At 54.4% G+C, this 25,006-nt stretch overlaps 12 protein-coding genes and 1 non-coding gene across 13 annotated transcripts; 5 read left to right on the top strand and 8 right to left on the bottom strand.

The window, feature by feature from the left end:
* Positions 1-655: 655 nt before the first annotated feature.
* Positions 656-2,045, bottom strand: J3D65DRAFT_327259 (uncharacterized protein). The gene is made up of 2 exons (XM_066795390.1): positions 1,045-2,045; positions 656-982 (listed from the first exon to the last, which is right to left on the bottom strand). Exons 1-2 carry the CDS (start codon positions 1,675-1,677, stop codon positions 839-841), a joined length of 777 nt encoding a protein of 258 aa, XP_066656115.1. The 5' UTR covers positions 1,678-2,045; the 3' UTR covers positions 656-838.
* A 1,507-nt stretch (positions 2,046-3,552) lies between these two features.
* Positions 3,553-4,263, top strand: J3D65DRAFT_552513 (endosomal P24B protein; the record flags this gene model as incomplete). The annotated part of the gene is made up of 3 exons (XM_066797084.1): positions 3,553-3,750; positions 3,807-4,014; positions 4,064-4,263. The coding sequence occupies 3 exons, from the start codon at positions 3,553-3,555 to the stop codon at positions 4,261-4,263; spliced, it is 606 nt and encodes a 201-aa protein (XP_066656114.1).
* A 430-nt stretch (positions 4,264-4,693) lies between these two features.
* Positions 4,694-5,489, top strand: J3D65DRAFT_327226 (uncharacterized protein). The gene is made up of 2 exons (XM_066795389.1): positions 4,694-4,886; positions 4,947-5,489. The coding sequence occupies exon 2, from the start codon at positions 5,003-5,005 to the stop codon at positions 5,429-5,431; it is 429 nt and encodes a 142-aa protein (XP_066656113.1). The 5' UTR covers positions 4,694-4,886; positions 4,947-5,002; the 3' UTR covers positions 5,432-5,489.
* Positions 5,337-5,408, bottom strand: J3D65DRAFT_t55. Its single transcript has one exon. It is a non-coding gene; the product is annotated as a tRNA-Thr (tRNA).
* A 1,485-nt stretch (positions 5,490-6,974) lies between the features above and the next one.
* Positions 6,975-8,450, top strand: J3D65DRAFT_327218 (uncharacterized protein). The gene is made up of 6 exons (XM_066795388.1): positions 6,975-7,094; positions 7,161-7,560; positions 7,613-7,672; positions 7,724-7,801; positions 7,855-7,932; positions 7,987-8,450. The coding sequence occupies exons 2-6, from the start codon at positions 7,197-7,199 to the stop codon at positions 8,154-8,156; spliced, it is 750 nt and encodes a 249-aa protein (XP_066656112.1). The 5' UTR covers positions 6,975-7,094; positions 7,161-7,196; the 3' UTR covers positions 8,157-8,450.
* Positions 8,451-8,643: 193 nt separating this feature from the next.
* J3D65DRAFT_667121 (S-adenosyl-L-methionine-dependent methyltransferase) lies at positions 8,644-10,103 on the bottom strand (the record flags this gene model as incomplete). The annotated part of the gene is made up of 8 exons (XM_066802996.1): positions 8,644-8,694; positions 8,756-9,372; positions 9,443-9,550; positions 9,601-9,619; positions 9,668-9,690; positions 9,740-9,819; positions 9,879-9,922; positions 10,020-10,103. 8 exons carry the CDS (start codon positions 10,101-10,103, stop codon positions 8,644-8,646), a joined length of 1,026 nt encoding a protein of 341 aa, XP_066656111.1.
* A 1,822-nt stretch (positions 10,104-11,925) lies between these two features.
* On the top strand, positions 11,926-15,039 carry J3D65DRAFT_676491 (uncharacterized protein). The gene is made up of 6 exons (XM_066803612.1): positions 11,926-12,207; positions 12,262-12,450; positions 12,500-12,542; positions 12,593-12,771; positions 12,826-13,030; positions 13,080-15,039. Exons 1-6 carry the CDS (start codon positions 12,081-12,083, stop codon positions 14,827-14,829), a joined length of 2,493 nt encoding a protein of 830 aa, XP_066656110.1. The 5' UTR covers positions 11,926-12,080; the 3' UTR covers positions 14,830-15,039.
* A 390-nt stretch (positions 15,040-15,429) lies between these two features.
* J3D65DRAFT_621941 (O-methyltransferase-like protein family 3) lies at positions 15,430-16,748 on the bottom strand. The gene has a single exon (XM_066800015.1). It carries the CDS (start codon positions 16,293-16,295, stop codon positions 15,558-15,560), a length of 738 nt encoding a protein of 245 aa, XP_066656109.1. The 5' UTR covers positions 16,296-16,748; the 3' UTR covers positions 15,430-15,557.
* Positions 16,749-17,118: 370 nt separating this feature from the next.
* Positions 17,119-18,864, top strand: J3D65DRAFT_326996 (serine/threonine-protein phosphatase PP2A catalytic subunit). Its single transcript, XM_066795386.1, has 6 exons — positions 17,119-17,367; positions 17,433-17,474; positions 17,528-17,633; positions 17,683-18,216; positions 18,274-18,346; positions 18,398-18,864. Exons 1-6 carry the CDS (start codon positions 17,206-17,208, stop codon positions 18,468-18,470), a joined length of 990 nt encoding a protein of 329 aa, XP_066656108.1. The 5' UTR covers positions 17,119-17,205; the 3' UTR covers positions 18,471-18,864.
* Positions 18,865-20,196: 1,332 nt separating this feature from the next.
* J3D65DRAFT_326972 (uncharacterized protein) lies at positions 20,197-21,227 on the bottom strand. Its single transcript, XM_066795384.1, has one exon. The coding sequence runs from the start codon at positions 20,804-20,806 to the stop codon at positions 20,228-20,230; it is 579 nt and encodes a 192-aa protein (XP_066656107.1). The 5' UTR covers positions 20,807-21,227; the 3' UTR covers positions 20,197-20,227.
* J3D65DRAFT_326981 (uncharacterized protein) lies at positions 20,953-21,800 on the bottom strand. Its single transcript, XM_066795385.1, has one exon. The coding sequence runs from the start codon at positions 21,595-21,597 to the stop codon at positions 21,100-21,102; it is 498 nt and encodes a 165-aa protein (XP_066656106.1). The 5' UTR covers positions 21,598-21,800; the 3' UTR covers positions 20,953-21,099.
* On the bottom strand, positions 21,228-22,674 carry J3D65DRAFT_326971 (ras small monomeric GTPase rasa). Its single transcript, XM_066795383.1, has 4 exons — positions 22,529-22,674; positions 22,340-22,454; positions 21,995-22,270; positions 21,228-21,887 (listed from the first exon to the last, which is right to left on the bottom strand). The coding sequence occupies exons 1-4, from the start codon at positions 22,538-22,540 to the stop codon at positions 21,649-21,651; spliced, it is 642 nt and encodes a 213-aa protein (XP_066656105.1). The 5' UTR covers positions 22,541-22,674; the 3' UTR covers positions 21,228-21,648.
* Positions 22,675-23,439: 765 nt separating this feature from the next.
* J3D65DRAFT_621931 (MoaB/Mog domain-containing protein) lies at positions 23,440-24,842 on the bottom strand. Its single transcript, XM_066800014.1, has 2 exons — positions 24,516-24,842; positions 23,440-24,445 (listed from the first exon to the last, which is right to left on the bottom strand). Exons 1-2 carry the CDS (start codon positions 24,732-24,734, stop codon positions 23,669-23,671), a joined length of 996 nt encoding a protein of 331 aa, XP_066656104.1. The 5' UTR covers positions 24,735-24,842; the 3' UTR covers positions 23,440-23,668.
* Positions 24,843-25,006: the final 164 nt, after the last annotated feature.

The following is a 25,006-nucleotide window of genomic DNA, read 5'->3' as shown; positions in this document are numbered from 1 at the left end:
TGAAAGGCGATGTAATCATTGCTGGATTTGTCGTCCAATCGGGCAGGTAGCGTCGGTGTGCCGATTTGGTCTTCGGGACCACATCGTGTTGCGGGTTTGTGGTGGGGTGGAGCCGAGAGGGAGGTCCTTGCTTCTCCCCTCTCCCCCACATATCCATGCCACAGCGCCAACCCGAAATCAAACGCGCAGCTGAGCCTCAATGCTGGATATTGCTTGCATGAGCTCCAGTATGCCAAGGTGTGGCTTGCACGGAGCAGTCGTGCCGGTTTTTGCCCTCGTGGACCCTGGCGAGGGTTAGCTACTTTTGGAAAAGTCGTCCTACTCAAATTCGACGGCACGAAATGCTTCTGATGGAGTTAGCTGCTTTCGTGGCCATTGCAGTCAGTGTTTCTTGTCTTGAAGGCGACACTTTCCGTCCTTTGATGGGTGGAACAAGTACAGATGCAAAGAAATCGGTGCGCAAACAGAGATAAAGTAGGGGAAGCCATTTTTTCAAGGAGCTGAAGTGTTGGCGCTTCGATCTTCAGGCCTGAACCTGATTTTGAAGACGCCGTACTCCCGTCAAGTAAAGTCTATGGACCATCTGCACTCGTGCTTGTAAGTGCGAGCAAGAGGCAAGGAACCAGGAACGCTCAAGAGCAGAGCAGAACCAAGTTTGGCGCAAGAGTCCAATTTGGCCGAGAGAAATGCTCCAGAGTGCAGCCCTGTCACACTCAAAATTCCATCGCTCTCCAATGCCTGGGTGTCGCTTTCGAGACTGCTGTACCATGTCGACTTAGAAATGTTAGATGAGTGGGGCGAATTTCATCTGCGCTTCGAGCCGTGCGAATGTTGTCACTCAAGTCGACAAGCCGGATTGCATCAGCTTCTGCTTGATGGTATGCGGGTGGATGCGACGACCGGTGATGTCGTAGAAGCGGCTGGCCAGGCGAATCCAACGCTCTTCGTTGTCGTACATGAATGCGTTGCAGAACCAGACAAGCTGAAGACCTGTTAGCCATGCCCATCATTGGGCTCATTCGGCTGAGCGAACTTGAAACTTACGTCGCTGGCGCTGAACATCTCGTCCGGGAACACAGTGATATTCTGTAGACCGTTGATGTACTGCGGCATGCTGATCTGGGGAGCCGAGGAGACTGGCTCACGACCCTTCTTGGCTTCGGACGCCTTGTTGTCTTTGCCCTTGGACGCATTGGCCTTGGTGGCTTGATGGGATTTCTTAGCTTGCTCGCCCTTCTTCTCACCAGCGTTGTTGGCGGCGGCAGCCTTCTGCGCGGGGGTGGCAATCTCGTCGTAGCGCTTCTGGATGACTTCCTTGGGCTTCTTGAGAGCCTTCGCAATATTCTTGATTTCGTCTCCTCTGTCCTTCATTTCCTTGAGCGTCGCGTCCTCCTCAGCGGTGAAGCTGAAGTCCGGTTTGCCTCCGGCGGGCTTGGAGTTGTTGGCTTTCTTGGCCATGTTCGCTTCGACGGTCGGAGTCTCGGTGGCAGCGGGAGTCTCGTTGGCGGCGGTCGCTTCAGGTTCAGTATTGTCGACGGGCTTTGGCTTCGGATAGGCGTACTTGCGCTGCTGCACTTCGAATGGAGTCAGCAAGAGTGATCCGAATGCCTCCCAGTAGCCGAATTTTTCAGGATCTGTCTTGAAGTTTTGGCCGACAAAGGTCTTGACTCTGTCCATGTTGTTGTTTGGTTTGGCCCAGGGTCTCGGTCGGGTTTGTTGATATGGCGGCGGTCACCATCACGTGCCCATCTGGCCGACATGCCGCAGGCGCAAAACACACAACTGGGGAGGATTACTTGCCCTTCTATCATAGGTAGGGCCTCCGGCGAGCCAGTAGACCAGGTGGCCTCTCATGAGTGCCTTTTTCTCTTGCGGGCTAATGTCGTCGGGTGCCATTGGCGACGTGAAACTCGCACGTTATAAAATGAGGTGTGCAGGCGGCCGGAATCAGCGCAGCAAAACAAACTGAAAGCGATTGACTAATCTGGTGTGCTTGGCTGTCTTGTCTGCACGTATGAGATTGTTGCGGTCTGCTATGGGATAGAAAGCTTTCCAAGGCAAAGGGGGGCGGCGACGTCAAGTGGTACAAAAGTATCTGGGCAGTGTACACACCGAAATGGCGTGGACGTGACTAAGTCGCCGCTCCCGCATGCGCTGTCGAGCATTGGAGGCAGCAAAAGCAAACACTACACCATCGTCGCTTGACGATGGTGGCTAAGCGAACCAGGCGAAGGAAAAGAGACAAAAAGACAAAAGAGTTCGGCCGGGCCAGTGACCTACATCTCTCCCCCGTCAAGGAGTAGCCCTAGGACGTAGCTGGATTCGACCCGAGGACCTTCAGTTACCTCCTAGGAAGGTTCCCTAAGCCTCGCCACTGGGTGCGTGATTCGGTCCTAAATCCAGCCTCAAGCTACATGCTAAGCCATTACGCCATATTGGAAGCCCCAGTCCTCATGCGTATTACCTCAATGCAGGAGAGTTGTTCGCCCATCGTCAGGATGGATACTTGTTCGCAATTAAGGCCTATAAAGGGAGGTCCGGCGGTTGCCCTCATTGCCAAAAATCGGAGCGGCGCTCACCAGGCACCGCCTGCGCCCACCACGCACCGCCTGCGCCCACCCTCGACACGGCCTGGCGGTAGATTCGTAACCATTCCTGGTGTTTATTACTGTAATCCCATCAGCGCCAGAACTGCTTGGCGTGTTTTCACTCCACGGCGTCCACGACAACTTGCCATGCAGTCCAAAACTTTGCAGCCCCAACTTTGCGAAGTCATGGGCACCACGCCGTCTTGCCACCTGGTACCAATGTCGTGCAATTTCAAAGGTCGAATAGCGACATGGTGGTTTCGTGCCCACAGCACAGTCGCCCTCAAAAGCAATGACAGCTCCTTGAGTTCATCCGCCGTGGGATATGGCGGCTCCTCGGATTTTGAGCGTTATTGAGGTTGCTCCAATAGCCAGCTCCAACGAGTCTGTGGCCACAACCCAGAATCCTTGGAGTTGAGACTGACTTTGATATCCGCTTGGGCCAAAGGAGAAGAGTGGACCTTGAGAATGAAAAATATAGCCTCGAGCCGCCACGATACAGCCTTGGGCTTGAAAGTGGAAAGATCAGAAGACTTGAATGAAAAACTGAGGATGACTCGTGGCTGCGAAGACGAAAGACTGGAGGATTTAAAACCGAGGAAAGATCACATCGTCTGACGACGACCGACGTATTGAAAGTTGCGATGAAATCTGGGAAGCTGCTCAGCGGGCAGTTTGCCCCAACTTAACTCATAATTTGTCCATGGTGGATTTCGACCCGTCTCCCAGCGAACGACAAGGCTGAGGTCGAAACGATGGCAACGTGGTGTAGCGAAAGAGTCTTACCGATGGCGTGAAGTGAGGTTTTTGATCTGCGACAGGGATCGGCGGCGGAGACACTTGTCTCCGAAACTGCCGCGTCGAGCTGTAGGGATCAACGATCAACACCCCGACCTGCTAGCTGTCCAGATCCACCACTTGCCCAACCTTTGCGTTCACCTCCTTGCCAATTGGCTTCCGCGAAATGCGCTTCTCCGCCGCCGCCGCCGTCGCGGCTCTGAGCTGCATGTTCAGCGCGACGTCTGCCCACAACATCCAGCTCAAGGCACATACGCGCGAGTGTTTCCACGAACAGCTCCATGTCGACGACACGATGACGGTCACATTCCAAGTCGGAGATCGCGAATTCGGCGGCAGCGGAAATCTCGACATTGACTTTTGGGTACATTGAGAAGGGTTCACCTGCTCCACACTGATCAATGCGCTGACACGCCTTAGATTCAAAACCCGAGCAACGGCATGCAAGTCCACGAGCGCAGTGTTTCCTCCGGCGACCACTCTTTCGTGGCCAAGATGGATGGCACGTACACCTATTGCTTCAGCAACGAGCACTGGTCGGCAAACACAAAGGAGGTCTCCTTCAACGTGCACGGGATTGTCTACGTTCCAGAGTCTGAGGCTCCTCAGGATCCGCTCGAGAAAGAGGGTAAGCATACTGGACACGGGGAAAAATGAAGGATCTGCGCTAATCAAAGCAGTTCGCCAACTCTCCGAGCTCGTCGCACAGGTCAAGGACGAACAAGGCTACATCGTGGTCAGAGAAACGGTTCACAGAAACACGGCCGAGAGCACCAATGCCCGAGTCAAGTGGTGGAGCATTTTCCAGCTCCTCGTGCTGGTTGGGGAGGGCATTTTCCAGGTCTGGTGGTTGAAGAGATTCTTCGAGGTACGCTAACTTCAGCATCGCATCACAAATGAGAGAGCGACTCACGTTGCCAAACAGGTCAAACGCGTCGTATGATTCCATCAGAAGCGTGACGTTGGGCGTAGTACAAATAACGAAGACACGGATTTTGACATCCTTTGTTTGTTTCTCAATTTTAAATTCACGACATGCGCAAGTCCGTTGAGCCATTCGAACCCCTCATGCGACACTACGAAGTCTCCGCCTCGCAGTATACTCTACGAAGATATCGGTGACAAGCCTCGAGAATGTGGACCAGCTCGAGCGTCTCCGAAGCTGCCCAGAAGAAAACAGGGGAAATCCAGTCTACGCTGTCGGTCTTGGGAGCATTCATGCTGATGTGCGGCAACGCCTCCCTGTTTCTGGAGTAAAAGCGTTTTCCAGCCAGACATCGGAAGAACAACCTCACCGCTGCGTAGCCCAGGGCTATTACAGGGTATTACTTGCGTGTCAGTTGGAGTCGATGGAGTTCCCTGGTTATCTTTGCGGTTTACTCTCCCAGATGGAGATGGGGAAAAGAAATACCAAACATGTCTTTGCTTGCATTTGAAAGCCTCATCGGCCAGCCTTCCCTGGTACTCTTGAACGTGAAAACGACTTCGTTTGTGATCACAGTACGTTAAACCCATCATGCTTCCGGCGTTTTCACAAGGAACTATTAACTTGGGCAAAAGAAACGACACTGTACCTCATGGCACTCCGGCCGCGTCTACGGAGCATTCATCCATAAATGTGGATGATTCATCAATGTAGCTGTCTTTTGCAGCTACAGCTGTGCCCAGCGAGCTATTATCCATCACTACAGCTAGACTCAGGGAGTACCATTTTTTTCGGCACCTGTCCTGGCGCCACACGAAACAGAACATTCTATTCACTGCAGCCCAAAAGTAGACCGTCTGAAGCCAGCCTCACATACCACCCAGCATACAGAAGGACCAAGAACTCGATCCGACTCGCAGCAACACCGGTCAGCCAGCTCCGCCTGGCAGGGAAACGACAAAACAGATTCACAGGCAAAAAGAGATGTCCTGCCGAACCGTGTTCAGACGTCTCTCTCACTTCACTGCCCCCTATCGGAGTCGAACCGATGGCCTCGACATTACTAGTGTCGCGCTCTACCACTGAGCTAAAGGGGCTGCTCCTGTTCAGGGGTAGATGAAGAGAAAGGGCGGAGAAGTTGCATTATGAGCAAAAAGAAATCTGCAGGTCGAGATCCTGACTCGAAACTGGCGACGTGCTCTGCCGTTCCGCAATTTTTCGCATTTGAGAGCGCTCTAGGACCGCAAAGGGAGACAGAATTCGGTTGACGATGGTGTTGTGCGTGGTGCACGAGACGGGATGCGGTCTGTGGCGCGGCCGTTGGTTGGTGGCCTGCACACGGACGACTCGGACGGATTTCGGTCAGCAGAAAAGCGCTTCAGGAGGCGGACACGCGGATAGAGCTCCGTTTTGATGTCACTTCTCTCAGCTTTGGTTGCTGAATCCATGTTCTTTGCGTTGTTGTGGAGCGGTTTGCTGGGTTGTGGTGAAAATGATGGTGCGTACCACTTTTTGCGCTGGGATGTTTTCAGGAAGCGCGATTTGATTGCCGGAGCTTCTTGCTGACGGAACAGCAGCAGCGCTCATACTGCATTGCGCTCAATTTCTTCAGGCTGAAGCTGTGATAACAAGAGGGACCAATTGCCGACAAAGGCAGTACTCGCTGTGGTGATCATGCTGGCCGGATTATTTAAGTTTAAGCTTCAACTTAAGCTACAATTAGCCCCGAGCTTACATTTCGAAAGAACAGGACGACACTGCAGTTGATTCTTCCATGACGCAGGGGATTTGATTTGATTTCCCATGCGATATGGTGCAATATGGCCTAGAAGGCTCAAGTTTCGAATGAATCGCGGCGGGCACTCGTTCTTCGTATAGCAGTCAACCTCCATCTGACTGACCAGATGTGTCTAATCAAGTCGAAGCTTCAAAACGAAAAGGTGCCGCCACGCATTCATGCAGAAGCCTATATGCAGAGGCCTATAAGACCTATTTCTCAAGTACATCCAACCGAGACCTACCCAAAAAGGAAATCGGACCGACAGTGGAGTGACACGGGGAAACAGCCAAGCGAGCCTCACGACCCACCCTCAGGCGCGTAAGGACTCGAGGAACGGGAGGTACCAACTCCTATTGGCCGTCACCTTGCGGGTGATCCTCCTGCTTTAATTTTGAGACGCACTTCGAGGGACGCCGAATAAGTGGCGCGTGAATTTCGTGCAACGGCTTCAACACGCTGCCGAATCATATTGAGCAGCACTCTGCATTACAGGTGGCTTGTTTCTCGTGTTTGCTTTGGCTCCAATGATGCCACCAGCGAGTCTGGCCAAGAGCTGACTTCTCCGTCCACTCGGATTTACAGCTTGGACCCCGTTGTTCTCATCACTCACTTGAGCTCCTTTTCAGGCACCATGGACATTACCCCGAGTTGCTGCCTCTTTTCTATGACGCGTAATTTTGCAGTGGCGATCCGGCCATTTGCCCGACTCAAGACTTGACATCAATGGCGTACGGTATCTGGAGAGCCTCGTCACTGGAGTGAGGACGTTTCCATGAGTTCTCGAAAGTTGTCGTGGTTGCTTTCCAGTGTTGGAGCAGTATTAACAAAGAGAAAGAGAGATCTGACACGAATCGTAACATGGCTTTCAGCGTGGACTGCTGGCTGACCGTGGGACACGCCCTTCCGGGGATTCGACAATGTTTCATGAATCCATCTCCGTCATTTGAAACCCACACGGACCTGCGATGCTCGGAGCTACCCGCCGAAAGGTGGTATTATTTAGGTGGTCCCCCAGAACCGCACTTCTGGCTGGCAAGCATTTCATCATACTCACACTCCTTTATTCCAGAGACCGGATCTCAGAACAACACCAGAAAATTTCAAGATGCTCAATTCAATTCTTCTCTCCGCTGCCGCCCTGGCTCTGGGAGCCAAGGCCGAACTCAGCAGTTATGACGGTTACGAGTATGGCAACATGTTCTACCTTGGCCCGACCACTGGCGGACAGTACATCACCAAAGCCACCTACTCTCTGGTCCCGCCCAGCCCGCCTACCGACTACGTCACATCCAAGGCCGACACCACCTGGCTTTCCCTCTGGATTGGCATTCAGGGTGACCCCACGAACGCAAACGTCCTGGACATGGACTTTGTGCAGCCGCTCCTGAACTGGGCTCCCAACCAGGAATCTCAGGGCTGCAGTGCCGACGCCAACCACTGGTGTGTTGCGGCGAGCACGTACACTCCTCGTTAGTCGTCTCCATGGACCTGAAGCTGCTTCTGTTGCTAACAATTGAGCAGAGGGCCAGAACGGACAAAACTACGTTGCAATTCCCTCCGATGCCACCCTTGACTTTGAAGGTACTTTTCAACACTTGCTCCGCCACTATCCAACTTGCTGATTGCATCCAGTCTCCGTGAACTCCGAGACCAACAAGATCGACCAGAAGGTCTGGATCAACGGCGAGCTCAAGTCTGAGCAGTCCGACGGTAAGAGAGCCCACAAAGTGTCGTCGACAGGCCAAACGCTGACAGTCCTCCAGCCCAGGGAATGAAGCCTTCCGTGTTTTACTCTGGAAACGAGTGCTACGACTACGGCTGTGGCACCCTCGCTTCTTACAGTAAGTTTGATTCTCGGCTTTGATCGCGGTGAAGACAATTCTGACAGTTTGTAGGCTGGTCCAACATCACCCTCCACATGAACGAGGCCGACGCCAAGTACGACTCCACCTTGACCCTGACCAACGCCACCTCCAGCGGCATGACCACCTCCGACGACGGCCTGACCTGGCACATTGACTCCATCAAGATTGACGAGGACCAATTGACCACTCAGGAGAGCTAGATGTCCCGCTTGCATTCTAGGCGTGGTGGGATGAAGGCGCTGTCTTGCTTTGTCTAAAAAGTTGTTCCGCATTCCGTGTAAATAGTTGGATGTGAATTCATTGAGCAAGTCAAGTTGAAAGTGCTGCAATGACAAGTGCAACCATTCGATGAAAGAGGTGGCCGACCGAGCGAGTCACTTGAAACCAAAGGCATCCAGTCTCTCAATATGAGTAGCCACAGTCAAAAGAAATGGGACACCCTGAGTCTGATTGCGGCGATGAATGACCGCTCCCTAAGCGCTACTGTAACAGTGAATGAATGCTCCGAAAGCGTAACCACGGTAGCAAATCAATGCTTCCTAAGCGCACTCGCGTTGCCAGGAGGTCTCATTCCTCTCGACACCCACTACGCTGCGTAATCAGAGTTCTCTGCTAATTGGACACATATCCAGCAGACTGCAGCGTGAAGATCTCCTATTTAGACAAGCCGGTATGAACGCACGACATTTACCGAGGTTTCCGAGCCCAGAAAATGTCAATGGGGAAATATGTGTGAATCTGCACAGTTATTTATTGTCAGGCATTGAAAGCAGGAGGAAAATTCCAGGCCAGGACTCACCTGGGGATTGTACATGTCAGCTTTGGCCTGCGGTAGAAAGCTTTCCACCTCCTCTGTTGACCATCCAAGTCCTTGGGTAAGCGTCTTCACGCTCAGACCGTGCAAATTGTCGCCAATGTCTTTCTGGAAGAGTGCACCCATGGCCTTTTCCTTGTCGCCTCGTGGCCAAGGGCCGAGTGGGAACTTGGTATGAGTCTCTCGAATATCTCCAAAGCCAGCTTCCGCGAGGTATTCTCTGAATTTCGCCGTCGCCATACTGTCAACACCAAATTTCTGGAAACCTTCGTACATGGAGTTACCCCACTTCATCGCAGCGGAGTCTGGGCCGGCGCTGCCGTCGTCGCAAGCGATTGGAATGTGGAATTCGTGCAGTTCGATCCACCCTCCCGGCTTGAGTGAATCAAATGCTTGTTTCATGACTTTTTTCCAGTCCTTCACTCCCAAGAGTAGAGTTCGTGTGTGGATGAAATCAAAGCGCTCTCCATAGACCCAGTCATCGTTGGCGTCGTCAACGATGAACTGGCAGTTTGCCGGGACATTGTGAGGTTGAATGGGCGAGAGGTCAGTCCCCAGGACCTGAACCCCTGGATGAGCATCGGCGAATTCGATGCACCAAACTTCGTCTCACTGTCAGCTCACAGGGAGCGTTCGGACGATGAAAACGAGAGAAACGAGAAAAGAGCTTACCGCCAGTCCCACAGCCAACATCGAGGACCTCATTCAAGGAATCATGGTCTATAGGGGCAACGTAGAGGTGGCCGTTGAGTGCAATTTCCCACACTCTGTGCTGAAGATCTAGGGATAATCAGCAAGACTGAAGAGACAAGTACGGGTCTCAAGCTTACTCAAGCGATCTACTTCTGCCTTGGAAACAAGTCAACAACTGTTTGAAAACGGAAGGGACCGACAAACCTCATCGTTTGGCAGAGAATACCCTGGGCCATGGTCAAACTTTGTGCAGGTGATTCGGTGCAGAGTACTCACGTCCATCCTCGATTCCATGATATCGACGACCATGCTCGTATCGGTAGTTGGTTACACTAGATGCCAAAGATGTGGTCGTTCTGTTAGAGTTTTTAGAGTTTTGGGGGATCAGATTAGACAGTATCAACAAAGTGCTTACGAGTCGACAGCGTCCCCAAACGTGGAATCGCTGTCAGTAGAGGACTGCAGGACATTGCGCAGGTCAGCGCCATGGCAGTGTGCTTGTGCGAGCAAGGCAACTGCACGTGGCTCAAAAGGAAATGCGGGGCGCGTCTCTCACGTCTACCAAAAGTTCTTCCCCCACGATGTGGTCGGCGGGGGTGGCAGCTGCAACCGTGCTGGGCTGATGTTGCTCTTCAGACATGGTTTTGGCACAAAGGCTTGATGCAGACAGGAATTGAGGGGTTGGAGCTGGCGATGGATAGAGATAAAGATGATTGCAACTGATGCGCCCAAGCGCCGTTGAAGGATGACGAAAAGACGATAGCCAATTCTCCAGATTTCGATGCCACGCCGCAGTAGCGGACGGAAGCACCATCAAACGCTCTCGCGCGGCCCGCCATCAGCCGCTTTCAGAAGGTGAGTAATGAGATCGACGCAAAGCCAGGCGCTGCAAGACTGCGGCTGAGTCCAACCAGGCCGATTTAGAGCAGCGGATGTCTATCCCGGAGTTAGCATGGGCCGAAGCTGGAGAGCAGCTCGCTCTCGGGGTCAAGGAACCTCGCCCTGCGCTAAGCCAAACTGGGATCCCACGGACAAAACACGGGCCGAATCCACTCCGGCTTGCAGATGCGCCTCACCTTCGGCTATCAGCTCCCGTCCTGAGTGCCTGCATGGCAAGGAATCTCAACGGCCGCTCAGTTCCTTTTGATCTTCAGCGACCACGCGCTGGCTGCCTTGTGTCCGCCAACTCGCCCCATTGTATCCGTACTGGGTGTCGTCGCCCCGAGCTAGGAGTATCATCGAGCATCAATCTCAACGCTTGCCAACGACGGTGTCACGGCACAGAAGCTTCCATGATGAAGGAAACGAGCCGCGGCCACAACTGCAACACGAAGGACATCAAGGTGCTTGTGACGCAGGGAGAGACAGGAACCCAATTCAACCTGCAGATGCTACCAATCTTTCTTTCGGTCATGGACACTTCCAAGTCAACTCCTGCACAGCACACCAACGCATCGCCCTACTCCGATACCCGCGAACCTGCCCCCCCAAACAGGACAAAAACACAAGTCACAAGGTCGTGGGAAGGATCCTAGCGGAGCAGATCTGTGATGGCTACGTAAACTGCCCGTGGTTGTGATTTGTCTTTTGGCATGTCTGTGCCTCTCGAGTGCTTGGATCTCCAGACGGCCCCTCGCTCCCACCTCATCGTCGGTGATGCAGCAAAAGCCCTTTGCTCGGCGGCCTTGCCCTGAATCTCTGCGTCGCCTATCGCAGCTGGAATGCGACCTAAACGCTCTTTCAGTGTGTCAATTATTGGAAAACCAACTTAGGTGGAAGAGAAACGGACTTGCGCGAGGCAGAAGGGAGTTTGATCGGTCGAATTACTTGAATGCTGCAGTGCGAGATGCTGATCCAACTCTCAAGTCAGCACCGTATTTGCGATGTCGCCAATGACGTGCACACCATCGGCCGACTTCGTCGTTGCCAGGAAAACTTCCTCCTTTGCAGCCAAAAGCAGCCGTGCAACACCGTAAAAATTCGATCATCTGCCTGACCGGTTCACTCACGTGGGAGTCCACGCGGCTCTCTCCCAAAGCAGAAAGGAACTTCTCTGCCTAAGCTGGCATTTTGTGTCGATCTGCCGCCACACCCCAGACTCCTGCCCAAGACATGGAAGTGTACAAAATCGAAATGCTCAATGTTGCCGTTAGCAGCGGGCTCATTCGCCATCTCCATTGCCAAATGGAAAGAGCAGCCAACAGAGTTGTGTGCTCGATCAGAGAAGTCCCTCCACCATGATCGTATAGCTGGTCCAAAGACAAGATCTTCCTTACTGTCGCGCGGCCCAGGTGCATATACAAAGGATCCTTGTATTCAAAGGAAAGGTGAACTACAGAAGACCCACAGTTATCTCACTCTTTTGACAGTGGGGCAGTGGCCCCCATTGAAGTGTTCACCTGCTGGCGTCCACTGATGGTCGTGATCCAGCCTTGCTGTTGATGCAGCCAGAGATTTGCACTGACTGCTCCTCGGACATGCGCTATATACCCACAGAGCATCCACGCCCGTTTGTACGCCACTTTTTGTGACTTCGTCTGTTGCATCAAGGTCATGAAGAAGTCGCAGTAACCACCCCAATCATCCCATCGTTGACCGACCCTCCTGCGACTTCATCATGGCGGGAACCGTCCCAGACTCAGTCCTGGGTCTCGCCATCTTCGTCGACACCTTGGGCGGTCTTGCTATCATAATCGGTCTCCTCTTCACTCTGATGCTATGGATACGTGGGGAAAGATTCAGCCGTGAGTGGACCTGTTTCTACGCTTGCTCTTTCTTGCAACTGACGTGGTTCGTAGATATCATGCTCCTGAGCGCTACTTGCGTTCTGAGCTCCATCGTCAACTTCGTACGCCATCTCGACTATACGTTGAACTGGAAATACATCATGATAGAACGATTCCGAGAATCCCAGGATCCCACCAAGCTAGCACTCGAGTTGGTCGGGACGACAGGTTGCGGATGGCGCATGGCCATCGATTATCTCCGTACGTGACGCATTGTACAATCATGGACACAAGGCTGACACAAGCTTAGTACTCTACTTCTACGATGTAGAGTCTCTGATCGTTGCATCGTGGTCAGTATGACTCGTTCCTTGGACGCTACCGAGCTGACGGGGACATACAGGACTGCTGCGTTGCTCATCGACTCGTACGACATTCGACTTAGAGCGGAGACCAAGGAGACGTTTTTCATTGCAAGCCGGATCTGTGCGCCAGTCCTACCAGCTATAGTAGTCGGTATCTACTGCAGTGACGCTGTGGAAAACAATCTTCCAGCCTACTTGGTCTTGACAAACATCATACGTACGTTCTCCCTGAAACTTTGTTCTCAATCATACCACTGACATACTCTCTCAGGCGTCATTAGTCTAGCAGTTGGTTCTGCCATGGTGCTGGCTGTGCTGTACAAATATCTTACCATCACGCGGGGACTCAACAGCTCTGCGGCAGCGACACCCACACAGACTCCGAGGTCAAGCGTGGCATCGAAAAAGCGCAAAAGCTCGACACACGCGGGGTTATCACTAGCGATTCGCTTCGCTCTGATCATAGTGATCTTGATGTACGTTGTCGACGGTACATTCCTCTCTGGCTTTCTAACAAAGACAAAGAATATTCGAGGCCTCCGTCATTGCGATGCAAATGGTCGGCTACTATACGAGGCTACACAGCGGTGGTAAGCCCAAGGGACCAGACTTCACCGCTCACACCGCGCGCATTCAAATTGGAGTCGGCATTCCGGCACTGATGCCCAGCATCCTGCTTGCCTTCATCTTCGGAACAACAAAGACTTCTCGTGATCAATACAGAAGGATGATTCGGGAATGTTTCGCACGTCATCATTCTAGAAAGGAACTCGACAGCGATGTCGAGTGTATAGTGATGGAGCCTCCCAAGCCAACCGAGGCGATGCAGTCGCAGTGCTCAAGGACGATAGCAGACCTCAAAGGACTACCAGAACTGGATTTTCCGAAGCCGAATGAGGCGATGCAGTCACAGTGTTCCAAAACCATCGCATTTTTGAAGGATCCGCCTGGGGCAGAGCCTCCGAAGCCGACTGAAGCAATGCAAACGCAATGCTCAAAGACAATCGCCTTTCTCCGAGGAGAGGAGCCTCCAGTTGAGCCTCCAAAACCTACCGAAGCAATGCAGACCCAATGCTCCAAAACGATAGCTTTTCTCAGGGGAGAGCCACCTCCGATAGAGCCACCCAAGCCAACTGAAGCAATGCAACAGCAGTGCTCCAAAACGATAGCGTTTCTCCGAGGCGAGCCTGAAAACAAGATTGAGCCGCCACAACCCACTGAGGCAATGCAGCAGCAGTGCTCAAAGACGATTGCTTTCCTACGCAGAGAGCCAACGGGTAAAACCGAGGAACCACCAAAACCAGCAGGAGATGTCCAGGCACAAGAAGCAAAGACGGGGGAGCTACTGAAGCCGAGTGAAGGCCGGCCTGTGACTGCAGTCCGCCTAAGCAAGGTCAGCCCAGTGGTGATTGACGTACCGCCAAACGCCAGGAGGAATTCCGAAAGACGCAGTTCGCGCGTCGTCAGCTTCAGCGAGCCATCTCCCGACTCGCCGCGGCTGTCTACAAAGTTGTCCAACTGCCACAGTCACGATTGCCAGAGTGGACTCTGCGAAGAAGGCAGGAAATCGGAGCAGCTACGGAGAGACACTCTGCATCACATTGAAAACACAGTATCAAAGCCGCCCAGCTCGCCGGGCTTCCCTCCTCGGAAATCGTCGCTCGCCTCTGAACGCTCCTGGGGCTCCAACGACAAAAGCTACGCGCACCGCAATGCCCCTTCGAGCCCGAGTCCTTTGACTCCGGCATCCTACCGCACGTTTGCCTCCGATGCCCAGACGCTCACCTCGACATCACCCACCACAGTAAACTTTGCTTACCACGATCAAACGCCCCACACGCCATCAGGGCCTAGTCCGGCATACACCTCGAACAGGCCTGCCTCAATGCACTGGAGCCAGGTCCCAGTCAAGCGCCCGCAAGACTCGCCCTCCCTATCACCGACGCAGCAGCAGCCACCGCCGCCGCGTCATCGTCCACGACCGCAAAGCACCACCAACCCGTTCCTCGCGCCATTTATGCAGATTTCGGGCGCGGAGTCGCCCTCCCTACCCGGGACACAGCCACGTCCTCGTTCGAGGCCGCAAAGCACCACAAACCCGTTCCTGGCGCCGTTTGCGCAGCTTTCGGCTGCGGCTGCTCATGAGAGGCGGCCATCGGTGCCGACGACGCGTGTTGAGCTTGCCGCGCCGCAGCCGGCTGCCAGTACGAATGGAAATAGGGCTTCGTGGCATGAGAGGAGGTCGACGGAGCCCTCGTGGCCGTTGCGTGACTGAGGAGTTTCGCATCATTTGTCGCCTCGGCGGTTGAGGTATGAGTACAGGCAGATGCGAGATTTTCACGTCCGCTTGGAGTAAACCTTGAATCTATTGTGCCTTCCAGGCGCGTGAGCTTGATGACGCTCGAAGCCGCAGGCTGTTAACGGGGTAGCGCTCGAAGCTCGAAGTCTCCTTGCGGATCAGGCGCCGAATCCAACCACGAATAGACCGATCCTTCTCACCAAAGCACGAAAATATCCTCATTTCTGCCATGCTTCAGCCATTAAAAATTTCCTTACCTTCGGGGGCGTCTTTTCCTGTTCCTCTCATATCATGTTTATCACACACTCTTCTCGAAACGAGATACCCTTCATCACGTAGAACGCGTCATGTGTTCGAAAAAAGACCTTTCGTGGAGAATGGACCGTTACCGCCTTCCTCTCGTCATGAATACCAAAAAACCTACTGGTGATCCTCTCTGTCCATGCAAGACTTGCGGTGTGGTGCTCTGAATCTACTTGTCGCGCTGGCTTTTCCTTCAATGTGGCAGGTGGAGCTGTGAGATTGGAGGGATGCGAGAAATTTTGTGTCTATAAATGCGCCCGAGGGCCCAATACACGAGAAATCACTGGAGAGCAACCTTCCCCAGGGTTTGGAGGGTCCAAGTAAGACAGGTACTAGGAGTGGGAGTTGAGGGATACTGAATTCTCTGGATTCGAGGTGCTATTGTCTGCTCGTAGCTGTATCTACTGCGCCAAGAAGTCCCGAATGTCGTCCCTGACAACTGCAAACAGCATCCCGTCGTAACTCTTCTCGCTCACCATCTGCGTCACAGTCGCGTCGACCCTCTCGTCACCGTGCAGCTTTTCAACCATGATACGATTTCCCTGAAGCTCACTGTCGCTCCGAGCAGCTTCCTCATCAGCCAGCCTGCCCCTCCTCACGACGTTGTCTACCACGATGAGAGCTCCTCCTCTGCTCATCTTCACCGCAAGATCAAGGTAGTTCCAGCTGTTCTGCTTGTCCGCATCGATGAAGGTCATGTCCCATAGGTCTCGTTCACCGCGCTGCACCTCGTCGCTCAAGCGCGGCAGGACGTCAAGACCGGTCCCAATCACAATCTCGACCCGGTTGCCTACGCCCGCAGCATCTACGTTCTGCCGAGACACGGCGGCATGGTGGGGGTCGAGCTCGACGGTCGTGATGCGAACAGTGGGATTCGCGTGGGCCAGCCAGATGGTGCTGTAGCCACCGAGCGTGCCGACTTCGAGGATGTGGCGTGCGCGCAAAAGTCGCGCTTGTAGCATGAGGAATTTCCCTTGGACCGGGGAAACCGCGATGCTGGGGAGCGACGCGGCGGCTGAAGCTGACAGCGCGCGGGAGAGGGACTCATGGAGTGAGGAGGGTTGCGTATGTAGATGCGATGTGGTATAAGAGTCGACGGCAGTCCAGAGAGGGTTGGGTTCGTAGACTGGTGGAGGCATTGTGTTTATCAGAAGGGTTTGGAAGGAGGTCTCAGGAAAATCGGTTAGAGCGCAGACGGTAGCCTACGAGGTCAGCACTTGGTCTTATATGTTTGTTTGACAGGATTCAGTGGGGCTAATTCGTCATGGCAATGCGGGATGGGCGAGAGAAGCGATAGCCGCTTATCCTGCGGCCTCGGGGACTACAGAAGTCGTCGAGGCGATCTGGAGGCATAAAGCCGAACAGGCCAGGGTTGCCGCGGACAGGGCCCGGAATAGAGTTGGATTGAGAGGTGAGATTGAGTCGCAGTAGCTGCAGACGAAGCCATAGGCATGCCGGTGTGGGCGGAGGAGTGGGCGGTCCGGATGGAGATTGGCTCGTGGGTAGCAGGCCACGGTCTTTGAAGGTGCATGGAGTCGATGACGGACGGTATCGGAGATGGGCGCTGGTTGCGACAGGGCGAGGTGTCAGAGAGCACGGCATGTCTTGAATAGACGGACCCAACGGAACCAGGCAAGGAGGAGAGGCCGGAAGAACCATTGATGCGGGCTGGCGCCGGAGTCCGGGCGGTGGGGCTTGGCACTTGGCCTGATTTCCGCTCCAAGACCTTCGAGAGGCCGACCAGCGCCTACCAGGTACCTCCACACGTCGTCAACAAGCCCACACCCACCTCTTGTCCCTTCTCCTCCACCTGCAACGAGATACCCCCGCGACTCTGCGCCTGTCCGACTCGTCAACAATCCCCCCCGCCCGACGCCCTGATCCCGCCTCCTTGACCTACACCGCGCGCCCCCACGTGCCCCTCTCGCCTCTCCGTCCTCGACCTGAACGTCATTTCTTCCCAATCCGGGGCCTGGATACACGCTGCCCCGCGCCGCTCCTACTCAAAGACCTTTGCATCCCCCAGAATCACAGACCAGATCCTTCATCATGGACACCAACATGGAGGACGTGGGCAAGCTGCCCGAGCCGAGTCAGTTGTCCTCGATCAAGTCTGAGCCCATGACCATCCCGACGCTGGACGGCTGGATCGAGAACTTGATGGCCTGCAAACAGCTCAAGGAGGAAGATGTGCAGAGGCTGTGCGAAAAGGTATGCACATCGACACGCTGTTGTTGACGGAGCTTGGGACCAAGAGCTGACGAGCTGCGACGTAGGCCCGGGAGGTGCTCCAAGACGAGTCCAACGTTCAGCCCGTGGTATGTGCTCAATTTGCTTCCTTTGGCCATAGCTGTTGCTCACTGCAAGGTAGAAATGTCCCGTCACTGTTTGTGGAGACATTCATGGCCAGTTTCATGACTTGATGGAGCTCTTCAAAATCGGTGGACCGAACCCTGACACCAACTACCTTTTCATGGGTCAGTAGTCCTCTGGACTTGGCTGATAACTGCAGGCTAATGAGCGCAGGTGACTATGTCGACCGTGGCTACTTTTCCGTCGAGACTGTGACTCTTCTTGTTGCTCTGAAGATCCGCTACCCCCAACGCATCACCATCCTGCGCGGCAACCACGAATCGCGCCAGATTACCCAAGTCTACGGCTTCTACGACGAATGCCTTCGTAAGTATGGCAACGCCAATGTCTGGAAGTACTTCACCGACCTCTTCGACTACCTCCCCCTTACCGCCCTCATCGACGGCCAGATCTTCTGTCTTCACGGCGGTCTCTCCCCCAGCATTGACACCCTCGACAACATTCGCGCTTTGGACAGGATACAGGAGGTCCCCCACGAAGGTCCCATGTGCGATCTGCTCTGGTCGGATCCCGATGACAGATGCGGATGGGGCATTTCTCCCAGAGGTGCCGGTTACACCTTTGGCCAGGACATTTCCGAGGCGTTCAACCACAACAACGGCCTGAACTTGGTCGCGCGTGCACATCAGCTGGTCATGGAGGGTTACAACTGGTCTCAAGACCGCAACGTGGTGACCATCTTCTCTGGTATGCCGGGTCCACTTTACATTAGGCCAAGAGCTCTTGCTGACTCGTGCGAAATAGCGCCCAACTACTGTTACAGGTGTGGTAACCAGGCCGCGATAATGGAGATTGACGAGCACCTGAAGTACACCTTGTAAGTCTTGTTGGTCTACCGAAAGTATTACTGAGCTAACGAATTTTGAAGCCTTCAGTTCGACCCATGCCCTCGGGCCGGCGAGCCAATGGTCTCTCGCAGGACACCGGACTACTTCCTCTAGACGCCTCGCAACCGAAAGAACACGGGGGTTTACAAAAAAGATCCACAAGGGAGGGCCAGGGCGGGCGTTCAGGAGCAGCGCATCCATGTCTGTCACGACTATATTCACACTCTTCCTTTTGCTCAGAGAGAGATCTGGAACCAGTGGAAGAAGAGACTTTTTTTGAAGAGCGTTTCTCCGACCGTTTTTTTGGGACCCGACGACGACCTCTTGCTGCGTGTTTTTGTTGTTTTTAATATTTGGCATGGCAACCCCCCTGGACCACATGGACGACGACCATATCATCAATCCCGGACAATGACAATGCACGGCAGCATTGAAGGCGGCGGCGAGCCGTGATGATTTGCCGAACCAACCCCTTTGAGAGAAAGCACTCTATACTTATAACTTCTTCTCCTTTTGCCAAAACAACAATGGACAATGGCAGCAGCAGTGGCAGTGGCATCATGTTTATGTGTGAGCGTGGTGTGTAGCAAGAGGGTATGGCACGATAGGGTGGCTGTTAATGCGAGATGCTCTTGTCTTTTTTCGTGCGCTGATCATTGCGGTGTTTGCTCACCTTGACGTCTCCTCGTGGGGTTGCCTCGGGGGAAGAGAAGGCGACGATGAGAAAAAGCAATGGCTCCCTCCCTCCCTGCGTTGCGTCGATGTTGTTCCCGTCCGTTTCTATGCATGCTCCCACGTGGGACGGGGCCGCTACATGGAGCAGACCTAGTCGACCATGCATTGGATGCTTGTTTTGTCTGCCTACAGTATACCGTTCATCCACCCATCCATCCACCTCATCACATCCCTCTCGCGCCGAAGAAAAGGAAGCACAGCCAATCGACCAACCACGCAACGCAGAGGACGAATTTCCCCAAGCGCCGAACACAGCATGCTGAAGATAATTGGTCCTCTCTTTCTCTCCTCGCCCTGGTCTCCCATCAATCTCACGTCTCCCGCGGCATCTCCCATCTCCCATTCTGCAGATTGCAGATTGCAGATTGCCAAATTGCCGGTAAATTCCGTGTCCGTGTCCGTGGGTAGAGGAGATGAGGTAATGGGTATGTACATTGATGCTGTTGCTGCCAAGCACGCACACGCGATTGCTTTGCTCTGTGATATCCTGGACTGCTTTTTTTTTTCCCCCTTCTTCTTTCTTTTTCCGTCCATTTTTCGGCTCTGTCTGTCGGGACGATTCGCTCGCATGCACGCTGCTTGGTTTGGGTGGTCTTGTTGCAGCGGTTGCTCTGTATTGGTGATGGCGCGCCGTAAGTGTGTAGGTAGAAATGGTATTGACGGCTTGCCAGCTGCCAATTTGTGTGCTCAATTCCCAGCAGCATGTACGCGTAGAATGGTCTTTCGGCTAGCTTGTCAGTCCACGACGACGGACCATGAGACGTTCTGAAGTGGCGCTCGCGCGCGTATTCGATGCTTCTCTAAATGAACAGACAGAGGCGGCAAAGCCGTGGAAGAAAGAAAGGAACGATAAGTAGAAGAAGTCGCCATCATGAAGAGCAAAGTCCAAGCAAAAGACGGGAGCAAGCCCGAATCTTGAGATGGATTGCGAGACCAAGTAGCTAAGCTCGACCTATGGCGGTTGCCGCGCTTCATGCTCTTGTCTGTCTTCCTCCTCTCTCTCCTGCTCGCTCGCTCTCATTTCCTGCCCAATGATGAGCCCAACACACAAACGTGGGATGAAATGATTTACTCTCCACGAGCAAGCAGGAGACATGTTGGAAGTGGCCCTTCATGCTTAAAAGGCAACGGCGTGCTCACATACCTACCAACCGCACCCCACAAGCGTTGAACGGCCAGCCGGCCAGCCAGACGGTCAGGATAACGGCGGAAGCAGGCGAAAAGCCATGATGAAAAGAAGAATACGCAAGCAGCACTTCAAGTTCCATAAACTGGTAAGAGGAGGATAGATAGGTAGGTAGGTGGTAATAGTTGGTGGTAGTAGCAATAGGAGGACTAAATAGTACTAGTAGTAGTGGTAGTGATGGGTTGAACAGTTCCAAGTCCGCGTCGGGGGAAGAGAGAAGAAGACAGAGAAGAAGAATACGAAGAAAGAGACAGAAAGAGAAAAAAAGAAGAGAAGCCAAGATGCCTCTTGTACAACCAGCGATATGACAACAGGGAGACCACGACGGAAAAGAAAGAAGCAAAAAAAAAAAAAAAAAAAAAACCCCCCAATTTGGGAAAAGAAGGACGGTGAGAAAGAAGATGTCAGACAGGAATGCACATGGTGTTGTGTGAGACGACACATGTACATTCCACCGACCCCCAAAATGGACGCAACAACCCCATGACGACACAACAACACCACAAACACACATATACCGAATACACATCCACACACGTCCGTCCAGTCCACGCCATGACAATAGGCAATCTGTTGAAATACCGCAATGCCGCGCAGCACACGCACCTCAGCACCGCCGATTCATCTACCTACCTACCTACCTATCTGCCTCCTTCTTGCCTGCTTGCCTGCCAGCCAACCTGCATGTCCAGTCGCACAATCCTCTTTCTCGCCCACACAGCCACTAGCCCGTCGTGCCAGCAGTGAGGAGCAAGAACGCGACGGAGTCTGAAAGAAAGGAAAGAAAAAAAGAGGACAGTTGCCTCTAGACTAAACAAAAGATCAGAAAGACAGGAATGGGGGATAGCTTTGCTCTTCTTTCAACCACCCGTCCGTCCAAAATACTGCGCCGGGTGACGGAACCAAACAAACGCGAAGAAGAAAAGTCGAGTAAAAATAGTAGCGGTGGTGGTGGTGACGTGGTCTTCTGAGAGCGAGAGTGCCGCTGCTGCGCATGATTTGCACATGGCCGCCTCTGTGTAGAGGGTGGTAGTGGTGGTAGTGGTGGTGGGTGGTGTTTTTGAGAACGCAGACCGCAAAGTTACTCCCCAAAAGGCTAGGCCAAGGCAGAGAGCAGAGCCAATGCAAATGATATTTTTCCTGCCTCCATCCCCTTCCTCTGTCCCGTTCCCAAATTTCCCAACCAGAGAGGAAGAAAAAAAGAAAACCAACAAGAGAAATAACGCGTGAGACGTGCGGCACGGTGGATCGTTGGTGGTGGTATAGGTCTTTCGTGTTTGTTGTCGTCGTTCCTGAAGTTGCTGGTGCTGGCTGCTTCATGTCGCTGCCGCCGCCGCAGACGTCGTCGTCGCCTTCGCAGGCAAGTCCCTTTTACATGATGATGCAAGCGCTGCAGCAGCCTTTGTTCTCATTGTCGCCGTCCATTTCCATCTTGCCGGACGGCCCGTTGCCGCCTGCCGCCGGGGCGCCTGAGCCGTACGACGACATCTCCCTGTTGTATCGCCTAATCTCTCTGACGAGGTCGTAAAAGGCATTGTCTACGTTGACGCGCGATTTGGCCGAGGTTTCGAGGAACTTGCAGCCGAATTGCTTGGCCAGATTTTGGCCCTCTGTTTGGTGTCCAGACGCATCAGCATTCCTGTGGGGGCTGGCGGGCGAGGGACGAGGGACGAGGGACGAGGGACGAGGGGGAGCGGGGAGGAGGGGGGAAACGCACCTTCTGTTGACACCTGCCTCTCGGCCTCCAAATCGCACTTGTTACCGACGACAATGATGGGGAAATAGTCCTTGTCCTTGACACGCAGAATCTGCTGTTGGAAGGTGATGATTTCCTCAAATGATTGCCGCGACGTTATCGAGTAGACGAGCAGGAAGCCCTCGCCGGTCCGCATGTACTGCTCGCGCATGGCCGAGTATTCTTCCTGGCCAGCCGTGTCGAGCACGTCGAGAAGGGCGACCTCGTCGTCGATGACGCATTGCTTGCGGTACGAGTCTGCGACACAGGCACGTCGGGTTAGGCGGTGGATCGGAGGAGCATGGTGTCATGGGCCGACGGACGTACCTTCGATCGTGGGGTCGTACTCGTCTACGAAGTGGCTCTGAATGAGCTGTATAGTCAAGCAGGATTTACCAACACCTCCGCCTCCTACTACGACCAGCTTGTATTCTCGGAGAAACTGCAGCGGGCCGGGTGGGTCAGCCATGGGATTGCAATTGGGAGCGGTGTGGCACAGGGGGGTGGCGGCGGTACCTTGGAGGCCATTGTGGACGATGATCGGGGTGCGAAGGGATGAGGAGTGGATGCGGGATGCGCGGCGGCGGTAGTGGTGTCGGGCGTAGACCAGAGTCGCTAAAAGGGTGGTCGCGCTTTGAGGGGGAGGGGGGGAGGGGATGGTGGAGGAGGCGCGACAAGTGTGGTGCGAAAAGAGCGGAAGCGTCGAGCGGCACACGCACACGACGAGCACAGGGTCGGAGCGGCGGGAGGGGATTCTTTGGCAGAGAAGTTTTTTTATTCTGAGCAGCAGAGGTCGATGGCTGCGGCGGGATGGAGAGGCCTCGGGGTAGTGGTGGGTGTGGTGGTCGTGAGGGAGGGAAGACGGAGGAGGAGAGAGAGGAGAGAGAGAGAGAAGGGAGCGAGCGAGCGAGCGAGAGTGAGAGGAAGGGAAAGGCGGCGGATTCAGGCGGCGGGAGGTTGGAGCTCTGCGCGTCGGGGGGTCGACAGGTTGGGCGGTGGGAAAGCGATCTTTGCTTTGTCGATGTTCAGTCAGTTAATTGAGTGATGGCCACAGCGTTCGATAAGACTGGACGCGATGGGACGATGGTCCACGGATTGTTTTGTGCTTTCTGCTTTGCGTCTAGTCCAATTCGCCGAGGGAGGGCGGGCGGGACGAGACGAGACGAGACGAGACGTGGGACAGCAGCCAAAGCAGGCCAGACAGAGCAGCGACAAGGCGCCAGAACACGACTACGACTACATACATAGTACGTACGGATAACTACATACCGTAGGGACCTCACTCTCTCTCGGCTCTCTGCAAACGCACAGGTGCTGTACTGTACATGTAGGTACCGCCGCTTGGTCCTGGCATCATGAAGCCGCCGCCTTAGCACCGCCAGCCCAACCCCAATGAACCCAATCCCCAATCCATCCCATCCCATCCCATCCCATCCCACAAACAGCCAAAAGTAATCATCTCTGTACAATACTCATCCATGGCGACGACTTCATCCGTCATGTTGCTGATGCCAGATGCACGCCCGCCCGCCACGCCACGCCACGCCATGCAGCCAGCGGGTACCACTCCCGTGCTGCACTGCCAGGGGATCCCCTCGGCTTCTGGACTGGCCATCGCTTCCAATTCGCAACGACCGGTGCCACCGCTACATGCCCTCACTCGGCTTCGCTGTCCTCGCCCTCGACCGACACCCTTCTGCCCTGCACCGCCTGCTCCACTTCCCCGGCTAGGCTCTCCATGTACTCCAGGTCGCGTCCCACGAGCGTCACCGTATTGTGAGCCTTGCCCCACCGAGGATAGCTGCCCACCTTGACCCCCTTGGCCGACACCTTGGCCGCCAGCTCACTCAGGTATCCCGCAATCGCGCTCTCCGCCATGGGCGTCGAAAATGTAAGTCTATGCACCCCTTTGCCCTCGGGGTCCGTCAGTCGCGGCAGCAGCTGCGGCTTCAGCCCCTCCAGCAACCGCTCAAACAGCCGTGGCACTCCCGGCAGGATGTGTACGTTGCCGTTGACCACGGCAATCGGCACCCACAGCCCGTCGTCAACAAAGACGACCTGATCCGCGTCTGCCTTTTTGTCGTCGTACGGCAGCTCCACCATGCGCTTCTTCGCCGTGAGCGCCGCCGACGGCTTGTCCCAGCTGAAGTCTGGCTGCGACGGATGCGGCCGTGACAGCTTCTTCATCCGCGAAAACGCTTCGTCGTGAAGCACCAATGGCAGCGCGAATGCCTTGGCAATTGATTGGTATGTGATGTCGTCGTGCGTGGGCCCGATGCCGCCGCTGGTCACGACGAAATCGTAGTTTTTGGACATGCGCCGCGTCGCCTCGACGATTTCATCCTCGTCATCGGCAATGACCTCGATGCGCTTGAGCGCGATGCCGAGGTTGAAGCAGAATTTGGCAAAGTAGGCCGAGTTGGTGTCGACAGTCTGCCATCAAGCCGTGGGTTCGTTCAGTCAACAAGACTGGCAGCGCCAATGGCAACGTTGCGGAGCTCACCTTGCCGCCCAGCACCTCGTCGCCTATGATCAGACAGGCTGCCGTGTGGATCATGCTCTTTCCTTGTGCGTTGGTGGTGGCCATGACCGATGACGTCTGTATCCCGCTCAAGATTCCTGATGGGGTCAATCTTGCGGGCGAAGCGGCGGCGGAGCGATGGGCGTAGTTGGGCAACGGGCGGGACAGGTGTCGAGCGAGCTGGTTCAACCTAGCGAACATTACAGATGAGCGTCGGAGGAGCGGGTGGATGGGTCAAGTGGTGTTGAGAGAGATGGAGGCCTGTCTCGTCGGCTGTCGATTGCCGGCAACGATGAGAGCGAGTCATTCATTGGCTGGTGTCGGGCGTGGGTCTCGCAGCGCAGCCAGGGGTCAGGTCGGCTGCCCACCCCACCCCGCATCATGACATCTTTCCATCCATCTTGACCGCTTGGCATCTTCACGGATACTGCCTGGAGCTCTGTTGTCGACCTGCACACGACACCACTGCGCAG

The sequence above is a fragment of the Phyllosticta citribraziliensis genome (genome assembly GCF_038025025.1).
Source record: "Phyllosticta citribraziliensis strain CPC 17464 chromosome Unknown J3D65scaffold_5, whole genome shotgun sequence".
Taxonomy (NCBI): domain Eukaryota; kingdom Fungi; phylum Ascomycota; class Dothideomycetes; order Botryosphaeriales; family Phyllostictaceae; genus Phyllosticta; species Phyllosticta citribraziliensis.
The sequence above is the reverse complement of the archived record's forward strand: the minus strand, read 5'-3'. Positions and strand labels throughout refer to the sequence as shown.